The sequence below is a fragment of the Haliotis rufescens genome, unplaced genomic scaffold, assembly GCF_023055435.1.
Source record: "Haliotis rufescens isolate VD_foot unplaced genomic scaffold, xgHalRufe1.0.p SCAF_1, whole genome shotgun sequence".
In the NCBI taxonomy this organism is placed as follows: Eukaryota; Metazoa; Mollusca; class Gastropoda; order Lepetellida; family Haliotidae; genus Haliotis; species Haliotis rufescens.
Window position 1 is genome coordinate 73,960,778 of NW_025963779.1, and position 10,851 is coordinate 73,971,628.

Here is a 10,851-nt window from a genome sequence, read left to right on the forward strand (position 1 = left end):
GTGTGGAAATGCCGCTAGAAAACTTTCCAGCTTAAAAAAACAACACTTCCCCCAAACACATCCCTTCCATCACCATGGTGACTCAGTCAAAAGGAACTTGTAGGATAATTCAGAGTTTGCAGCCATTGATGAAGGGATGAATTGTTGTTTGCGTAAACATTGCAGGGCTGCAGATACCTTTATATACAGAATAACTAAGATGCTACTCAAGCATCAGTTGGTCGGCATGAGATCCATACAATCGTTTATGTAAGCCTCAAATGTTATCCCTTGGCGATGTAGAAACTGCGTGACTGGTGTGAAAAGCCACTGATAGTGTTCCCCTAAGATTATGAAACGGAGGTACCTTCGATGGTCAGGATGAATGGGGACATGAAGATACGCATCCTGAAGGTCGAGACTGACCAATAAGTGTCCCATCTTCCCAAGGCAAGGGAGTTAACTGACTTTAGAAGTCTAGTTTCCATCCTTGCCGAACTAGGCTGAAATTCTGGAGTTACATTTTGGCTGGACTAATGAGTCCAATCAAAATCGCACAACAAACTAGACATTCGATTCGGAAACATGGATTTCAATGTGCAGATTTTGATTGACTGCAGGATTTGCAAAGCATGTGTACTGTCAACTGGGCGTCAACAAATATTTTGTAAATCTTATCCTGTTTTTAATCAAGGTGCTCAAATGATAGATACAATATAGATTTTGATTATCGATCAGAATTTCTTGACTGGCCGCCGCTATTTTGTTTGAAGCAAATGCATGTGATGTGAGAAATGGAATCTGATTGGTCAATAGAAGGGAGATAGAAAGGATATAACTCGTAATAGCCACTGGTGCCGCTACGATCGAGCCTGAAAATTCCAGCGTAGTTTGGCAAGGGTGGAAACTGGACTTTTAAAGTCAGTTAACTCCCTTGCCTCGGGAAGATGAAGTCTCCTGGTCGAATAATGGTGTGCAACAGCGCAATGGACACCATGCAGAAGTGAGGAAGTCTCTCCAGATGGGTGTTTGAAAAGCTTCATGTTGAAGGTCATTCTCATTTTCCCGCTTAGGACCTAGACCTTGTTTTGTCTTTGGACAGGTTGGAGGCAGAACATGTTGTCCATGGGAGTTATTCGGATGATCCTTAGAAGGATGTCGACCGGAAGTCAAAGAGAGTTGAGGTCGTCTAGGCGTAAGTACAGGTTAACGGTGATCCTTTGAGGCAGGAGTCCTAGAGCTACAACGATGTTGATACCTCGAATAATGTTGATCTGCCGAAGGTTGTCAACCTCTTGAGTGAAGTGGATCTGGTGATGATTCGATCTGTCAATCACTCAAGTGATGTCTCTTGTTGATCCATTAATATCTGCCAATCCTCTGAGTGAATTCGATTAGGCGATGCACGTTGATCTATTGATCTGTCGACCTATCGATCCTCCCATTGATAATTAGTTTTGATCCTTTGAATAGTGTTGGTGTCGAATCCAGTTGATCCTTCGAGGTAAGTCGATCCATTATGACAGTGCATGGGGTAGAAATCTCAGAAACCAGTTCTGTGGCAATCTCTGGGGTAATTCACAGGGGCGACTTTCTGCTGATGGTCTGTGTGTATCCCTAGAAGGAGACAACAGGGGCGTGTCAGTTGAATGTATAGTCCGATGGTCAACCAAATTCGGGATAAAGGTAGACGTGTAACCTCACGAGCAGAAGGCGTGGTAGTCATATAGGTGGCAAGATCGACTGTAAGGAACGAGTCAGAAAGTGTGTTCTCTCACGAAAGTGAAGAGATGGTTGCTGACTTGGTGATGAAGGAGTGAGCGAGTGAGTTTGATTTTACGCCGCTTTTAGCAGTATTCCAGAATGGGATGTGTTTGGGTGAAGTGTTTTTTCATCCTGGAAACTCCACACCAGGATCGAAGAAAAAGGATGAAATGCATAGTGTGAGATAGGATAGGTTTACAAATTTAGTTAAGGTAGGTGGGGTGAATTCGACTAAAGCATGAGTCAATGAATTACAATCAGGAAAGTAGCATGTCATAATCTGACCTGAGGTCATGATCATGGCATAGCTAATCACGGACATGGAATTCGATCTCATATATGTGTGATATATCAGTTGTCTAAAATGGGTCTCTCACCCAATAGACTATGAGAAAAAGGAGATCCCGAGAAAGATGAAAAATCTACTGATGTTTGTTCAGAAACGGTTGAAAGTGTGACTGTTTGTGTAGATCATGTATCCCTTGATGCCATAACCTGCCACATGAAGGGTCATCATGTGAATGGTCAACTTACCTCAGAAGACTGGCAATACGAATCATCTTGTTGTCATGACTACCTGACTCCAGCTCAGATGAGCAGATGGAAGGGGAAGTACCAATGTCTTCTCCATCTCCCAATTGGACACTAGCAGGGCTCTTGTTATCCTACAAAGCCATAATATCAAGTGAGTAATCCAAAGTCATAATATCAAGTTAGTAATACTAAGTCATAATATCAAGTTAGTAATCCAAAGTCATAATATCAAGTGAGTAATACTAAGTCATAATATCAAGTTAGTAATACTAAGTCATAATATCAAGTTAGTAATCCAAAGTCATAATATCAAGTTAGTAATACTAAGTCATAATATCAAGTTAGTAATACTAAGTCATAATATCAAGTAAGTAATACTAAGTCATAATATCAAGTTAGTAATCCAAAGTCATAATATCAAGTTAGTAATACTAAGTCATAATATCAAGTTGGTAATACTAAGTCATAATATCAAGTTAGTAATACTAAGTCATAATATCAAGTTAGTATTACTAAGTCATAATATCAAGTTAGCAATTCATATACCACAGAAAGCCAATGTTCCCAAGGCAAGAGAGTTAACTGACTAAAACTAAAAGTCCTGTTTCCTCCCTTCCTGAAATAGGCAGAAATTTCAGAGTTATAGTTGGGATGGACTAAGGAGTCTATGCATGATCAAAATCGAGTTATGAATTCAACACCCGGTTTGTAAACAATACAGGGGATTCCAAGCAGATGTTGGTTGGTTGCAGGATTTGCAAAGCATGTGTACCATCAACTGGGTGTTGAATCTGTTTTATTACAATATAGATCTTGTTTATCGATCAGATCGTCTTGACTGGGCATCACCATTTTGTCCAAAGCAAATGCAAGGGAATGAGAGGTGGAATCTGATTGGTCAATAGGAGAGACAAAAAAGGGACATAACTCATAAAAGCCACTGGTCACTGTGGCAGGCGCTTGATCAAGCCATGAGGTTTCAGCCTTGTTCGGCAAGGAAGGAAACTGGTCTTTTATAGTCAGTTAACACCTTTGCCTCGAGAAGCTGCAGAAAGACATGATCAGCGTTTGCATGTACAAGAATTCCCAAGCTACTGGGAAACTCCCAATAATTCATTTTAAGGGTCCTTGTTTGCATTATGAGGGTCCTGTAAAGTAATGAGGTGGTGTTGTGCAGCCTGGATGGAATGGATCAGTGATCATGTGGACAGTGGTCATGATTGATGGATGAAATAACAGACACCCATAAATGATCCTGATGTGCTTGATCTACAATGAATATTGTCGTGCGTCCCTCAGAGTGCCGTTTATTTTTTTCTGCATCCATTCTCTACATTTGTGCATACTGAATGCACATTTGTGTGTACTAGACACACATTTGTGTGTCACGTAAAACCCTGCACATCGTGTTGATGTATAACAAAGCCTTTTCCAACAAAAAAATCATTTCTTTTACTAACATTTTGCCCACTAACAGCCTTTGAAATTCATGCAAGTCTACAAGCCCCAGACAACTAAAAAGATCATAGTCCTCATTGACTACAGCAGTAGAAACTAACATTTTTAGTCCACTAGTCCTTATAATAATAACATATAGCAAACCCCTTAAAAATGGCAACTTTCTACTAGTCCTTAGGATACCTTAACTATTGGGAAGTTTGACAAGGACTACAGGACCAGTGCCAATTTCTAACGCTAGACTATTAGACTAGTAGCATTTGAGGGCTATATTCTGAACCATTTTAAATACTTCAATATTGCCACATTTTGGAACTGAATAAAGCCTATAAAAACTGTAAACATTTTTGTCTCATTCAAGGACTAACCATACAATCTCTGTGGACCAAGGTTTACACAAGTAATCTTCATAAAGTCAAATTTCCAAGGCTGACAAAGTGAAAAGAGACACACTATAGACTGATACGGAGGGGACAAAGAAGGTGGAGGGGTGGACACCAACTCACACTGTCGACAGGGCTGGAGGAGAGGAGTGGTTTGCCTGGGGAAGACCGGCCACCTGACTCCAGGTCTGTGTCCTGGTCCGACTCCCGTGTGTTGCGAGACTGCATGGCGAGCAGGCCCAGGTCCGTGAGAGACAGCAGCTCCATGTCATTCTCTGGCTGATCTTCACCATACCTAGACATGTTCTGAAGGCAAGCAACAGTTCATAGACATTGGGCAGCAATACTGCAGCACCTCCACTACTTTCAAGGATGACTATCATAAGATTTCTAGCAAACCCACCCAAATTTCAACAGATTTTAAACACAGACATGCACCTCAGAGTATACATAGTATGAGAGTGAAGAAACTGGCACTTGCTATGGCCATTTTGTCTACTGTTAAAACATTATGGTGAGAGCTATTTCAGAATTCCATAAATGAAACACCTGGAGATAGTGTAAGCAAGGATTATATGCTACCTAAATATTATCCCGGGGAAAGTTTTCTTCTAGAGTATAGTATCCTACCTTAGTGCCACACTGGTATGGGTTTAAATTCACTAGGGAGAGTCATCTTGACACTAGAGAATTTCATCCCCGGGGTAAAAAATAGGGTAGGATAATATTCACTCTTACAATAGCAGACCTTCAAGCTTTGGTTTCCATTGACAAACTGACTACCATTTATATTTTCAACGTTATATTTGGCTTTACTCACCTGGGGGCACGGGTGGCCCAGTCGTCTAAGGCGCCGCGATTCGCTGTGCAGAGTTGCGTCCCTTGGGCACGCCAGAAACCTATGATTGTGGGTTCGAATCCCGGTTCGCCCCAATTATGTTTCTAGGTTTGTCAGCACCATACCCGTGCTCATGGGTTTCACCGAAGTGGTAAACGTCTGAGAACTGCATCACTTCGGGCTTTCCTCCCACATGAAGCTGACACGCCGTGATATAACTGGAATACTGTTAAAAGCGGCGTTAAACACAACTCACTCACTCACTCACTCACTTTACTCACCTCAATGAAACGGACATGTTCCTCATAGGGAAGTCCTGCTCTTACTGCTGCTATGCGAGCCCGTGTTATCTGAAGAGCTTCCATGATATCTTCAAAACCTGCACGAGAAAACTTTTTGGCTTCAACACTCCCTGTTGCTTTGCTCTGGAACAATAACAATATCATCTCTGAAAACAGATGGTTTCAAAAAGAATGCGCCATGATTTTCAGTGAATTTGTGACTGGATGTTGTGTTACAGTACAGTGAGCAACACGACAGCAATATCCCTTCAGTCTGAACCTGACAAGCCTGAGGACACAGGTCATCGCTGTCGTGGTACAGTTGGAAGAAAAACCTGTGTTTTTTAATTTGAGGTAGTGTCACTGTAATTAAGATACCTAAAATGTTTGGGTGGTCAGGCTCGCTGACTTGGTTGATGCATGTCATCGTATCCCAATTGAGTGGATCGAAGCTCATGATGTCAATCACTGTATTGTCAGGTCCAGACTCGATTATTTACAGATCGCCACCATATAGCTGGAATATTGCTCAGTGTGGTGTTAAACAAACAAACAAACAAACATTTGTAACCAGGCATTTTAATTTCAAAACAGATTAGGTTCATCTCCATCCTACCATGACAACAGTAAATGCAGACTCTTTGGTGTGCAACGCTTCATAAGCCAACATGAAGTTGGCAGCCCAAAGTTAACGAAGCAGTTCCACAATGCATGTCACTATTGTGACATCATACCTCTCATTGTGGCACCAAAGATATGTCACAGTCACCTACAGGAAATCTTAAGCTCTCTGTTGTCCCTAAAACTTGAAATACATTCTGTTAGTCAGGTCACACACAGTAACTACCAAATTATCATGAGGGACACTGAGGACATGTCATCTATAACCCCCGCCCATTGTCCAGTCTTATAGACAATGATCTGTACAATCAAACGAGACTTTGTAAATTATCAGTTTGTCCACCTGCTTGTGGAAGAGGTTGAATACAAGAGCTCTATACAATCTCTATAAAACTTTATACAAATATCTGCTTTACCTAGTAAGACTGAAAGCTAAGAATATTTTGTATCCTTGAGCACTGTACAAGTCACTCATTTAGATATCTCTAATTGTACTGTAGAGCTATTGTTATATGATACAGGCAGGCATTGTTGCAGCCCTACCATCTACAGGTAGTTACCAGAGTAAGGTACACAGCACAGATAAGTTGTGAGCATGCTGACCTCTCAAAACCTGGTGACTTTCTAATACATCTACTATGAATCACTTTATAGCCTTGTTTGTTGCTACTGGTGTCCCATTTAATTGAAATAAGAAAATATAACATTCTGTTTAAATCTTTAAAGAACAAAGACTCTAAAACAGCCTTAGACTGATATTGTACAAAGTTTCATGGAGAAGTACGTAACAGATTGTGAGATGAATTCCATACAATTCAAGTCTAAATGTATAAAATTAACATAAAAACAAAATAATTGGAGGAATCATAAATAGCAAATGGCACATCTACACCATGTGGTGAATGAGTTTACCAAGTTTCTTAAAGAAGTCTAAAAAAATTTTCTAGTTCTGTTCCGGAAATGAAAACCATTGCTTTTATTCAGTTCAGGGATTAAGTCCAAATTTCAAAAGTTTATAAAATATATTAAAAATGCAGGGGGACATAAACAGCAAAAGGCACATCTACACCATATGGTGAATGTGTGTACCAAGTTTTGTAAAGTCCCCTCTTATGGTTTCTGAGTTCTGCTCTGGAAACGGAACGCGGCGGACGGACGGATGGACGGACGGACTTCGCTTGGGCAGGGGGATAAAAATGTTTAGGTTTTTGTAATGACAGTATGTCTTGAGAAATGCTGTTCTCAGATCCCCAGATCTAATTCTAACCATGAACTCACCTCAAACGGTGGGTTTTCTACTGGTGGAAGGGTATCCTGGTTGTCCATATCATGGTGTGAGTGCTTCCTGAGTTCCTGCAAATAGACTTCCATTTTTGTGTGTTTTGCTTTAAACACATTTTATTCAAAATAGTGACATGGACTGGGTGGAATTTGTCCAACTTAGAAGACTGTCTCCATAATATTTACAACATCCAACTACAATAAGTACAATAGGCAGAAACAAGAGTCATCAGAAGCTGACAAATCCCCCCGGCCCCTCCAAATTTGAAAGAGCAAATCATGTGACTGTTACTTTAAGTCCAACTTGATGAGAGAGTTTCTATCTAATCTGTTTGTCCGTATACATCAGTAGTACCTATTAGCTTTAGAGAAATGGTCAAAGTCAAACTTGTTGCCATGGAAATGAAAAAAATATTAATTCTAATAATCCCTAAATAGCAAAAGGTACCAGTTGACAACCTGGTCTCCGTGTGTGCAAGTGTCATGAAAGAATATCTATTACATTCTAGAGATATGGTCCGGACAAACATAGTGAACATAGTCAACATCAAACTTGTTGCCATGGAAAACAGGAAAAAATACACGCGTAACATTTCCTGAATAGAAAAAGGCACCACTTCAGCCCTTGATTACTACATGTACCAGGTTTGGATGAAACATGTTGAATACTTTTTTACTTCTGCTCCGGAAACGACACCTACCTCAGTTTCAGCTAAGTCTAACTTGTTTCCATGGAAACAGGAACAGGGAAAACTCAAATTTTGAAAACTTCCTAAATAGCAAAAGGCAGCACTTCACCCTTGGTTAATACATGTACCAGGTTTGATTGTAAAAAAAGGCTTTCACAGTTTTCAAGTTGTGCTCTGGAAACAACATCTTCTTCTCCTTTGGAAATCAATAAAAATAAAAATGCTAAAACTCTGCAAATAGCAAAAGGCTCCCCTCAGGACCTGTTTGATATATCTGCCAAGTTTTGTTGAAAGATATTGTAAGTTTTTTTAGTTATGCCTTGGAAACCAAATCCGACCCCTTATAAGAGATCTGATACCAAATTGTTTCCATGGAAATCGGGAAAAATATAAATGTAAAAAATCCGCAAGTAGCAAAAGGCACAACTTCAGTATCTGTTTGATATATCTGCCAATTTTTGTTGAAAGATATTGAAAGTTCTTTTAGTTACACCTCGGAAACCAAATCCGACCCCTTATGAGACTATTGTTTCCATGGAAATTGTGAAAAATAAAAAAGCAGAAATATGTAAATAACAAAAAGCAACACTTCAGGATCTGTTTGATATATCTGACAAGTTTTGTTGAAAAATATAGAACGGTTTACGAGTTACACTCCGGAAACGAAATGATAATGACTGATGGGGGGGGGGGGGGGAGACAGACGAGGCGTCAGTATCCCCCCTACATTTAATGCTATGCGGATTCATACAGTTTACACATCGGTTTTTCGATTCATACCTCAATGTCTGTTTCAGAATGATTGGTTTCTGTGTTCTAATACTTAATACTAATGCTTAATCTAAGTCTTCTATGTAGTCAACATTGTAAAGGCAGTAACATATGCCAAGTATTTGGTAATGACAGCAGTATATAACTACTCTGAAATCAGGGAACGTTAACAATCATACCAGATTATAAAATATTAAAGGAAATTCTCCATTCAAACAGTGATGGATGATTTCACTAACCTTATTGCCCAGTACATGTGAGAGTGTTTGCATGAGGAGCTGGCCTGTATCAATGACAAGCTCACCTCCCATTGTTTGGAAGGGCTCCCACGGCACAGAGTGGTATCCCCGGGACAGATTGTTTTGTCTGCGGTAGTAGTGTTTCCTCCACAAGTGGTTCCTCCTCTCTTCCACCAGATGATTGCTGTTCCGCATCCATACCTTCTTGCACATAAATGGTTGGACTGAAACCAGAGCAGATTAGCTGAAATATGTCCTTCTATTCAATTACCACTGGTACCATAATGATTAATAGGACTCAGGCTATTACAGATGAAAAAGAAGCAGGCCACCTGGTTTGTGTCTTTTTATCATACTTTTCATAATATTTCTATTTCTATGTAATCTTAAACATGATGTGCAAAGAAAACAGCTCACAAGTCATAGTCTTACAAGTGATTGGTGTGCTGAACACAATAGGTGAATGGGTTTTACCCTGTATTCAGAAATTTTTGTCATAAATTTATGTTTTATTTGATGTCATGCATTAGGTAGTACCTTCTGGTTCTCGTATGTTGAGTTTGACAAATTTGACCAGGTCATTGATGTAGGGTGTGCACTGCCCCCTGGTGCTTGTGGAGTAGACTGACATGTCTGAAACAGTAATTAAGTCTTATAAATATATGCTGACAGTGGCAACAACGTGTATACAAACTATGAAAATTATAAACACAATTTTTAAGAATATTATCAGGATTATGACCTAGAACAACTCAAATATTACATCAGGGCTCGAAAATTAGTTGCTGACAGCCAGTTGACTGTAGGGCTCCATTTTGGCTAAAATTATATATTAATCTTGCTATTTTGCAGTTGATAATGTATCTGTTTGAAGACAAAGATGTGTAAACGAATTGTTTTCTGTAGGATTCCAACGATAGTTATCAATTGTAGAAGCTACCAATCTAAATGTGTTTTAGGGACCGTATCAGTGTATGCAAAACTGGACAATGACGCCATCTACAAGTCATAATGTCATGAAATAATAATACAAAACCTATATAAGATGATGCTTAGGCCCCGAATTGTTATAGTAACATCTCGAGTGGGATAATTAGATCATATGACATAGTGGGTCCGACTGTCCGAATATTCCTCATTATGATTACACGATCTCACAAAATAAAATACTTAACAGCTGACAGATAAAATATTTCGAAATTAGATTGATGTCTTATGATCATGATGAAGAACAAAACGACGTTTACCCTCTTCCGTCTTCCAATGTTTAACGATACTGTCGGACTTACTCTTTCCTGATCTGCAAAATTTGAATGAACCTCGCCTGGCAAGTTTTCCCCACTCTCAAACTTTTTTTTACTGTTGTGACCTCATATCAACTGGTGCGGATTCTCTTTAGCTATGACGCCTGCATTTTTTTTATAGACAGGGTACCAGTTAGTGACGTCACAACAATGGCACGCGTTACTGTTCTTCATAAATATCATGCACACCGCTATAAAATAAATATATAGGCAGGGACTAGAACTCGAACATTAATGTGTGCTTCACAAGGAGCGTATGTATGTATCTATGAGGCCCCATCAATGACACAAACACACACATTTAGAAAAATATATTAGTAAGTAGATTCTAAATGCAAAACGTAAATATTTTTTTTTCATTTTATATTTGTCTATTCTAAAATAATTTCTTAAGTCCGAAACTATATTGGAGAGAAAAAGTCGTCTGACAGGACTTCGTTATAGAGTGAACCATTTTTCGCAACATGAGGACATGTACGGTAAGCCAGAAAATGTTTTACACTTGTCACCTTGACATTGAAATGTGGTGGATACTTTTATTGCAACAAATTATATATACAAAATGTGGATTAATAGAACAACGACAAGCAAGCCGTTCCACCGGCAGATCAAGAGGTGGGCTGGGTTTTGTTGTGGCGGTCTGTTTTTAGACACCTTGTACGAGTATACATATCACTGTGTCTACATGAATCTTTTGGTACGCGGGATT

The 10,851-nt window shown here is 39.5% G+C and overlaps 1 protein-coding gene across 1 annotated transcript in view; it reads right to left on the reverse strand.

The window, feature by feature from the left end:
• The window catches only part of LOC124139768, a 34,844-nt gene extending 24,580 nt beyond the window's left edge, over window positions 1–10,264 (reverse strand). Inside the window, exons 1-7 of the mRNA XM_046507087.2 lie at window positions 10,128–10,264; window positions 9,376–9,471; window positions 8,839–9,062; window positions 7,137–7,211; window positions 5,238–5,381; window positions 4,242–4,424; window positions 2,278–2,408 (exon numbers count right to left, since the gene is read on the reverse strand). Coding sequence (XP_046363043.2) covers window positions 2,278–2,408; window positions 4,242–4,424; window positions 5,238–5,381; window positions 7,137–7,211; window positions 8,839–9,062; window positions 9,376–9,469 — 851 coding nt within the window. The 5' untranslated portion in view covers window positions 9,470–9,471; window positions 10,128–10,264. The remainder of the gene's footprint in view (window positions 1–2,277; window positions 2,409–4,241; window positions 4,425–5,237; window positions 5,382–7,136; window positions 7,212–8,838; window positions 9,063–9,375; window positions 9,472–10,127) is intronic.
• Between the last annotated feature and the right edge of the window lie 587 nt (window positions 10,265–10,851).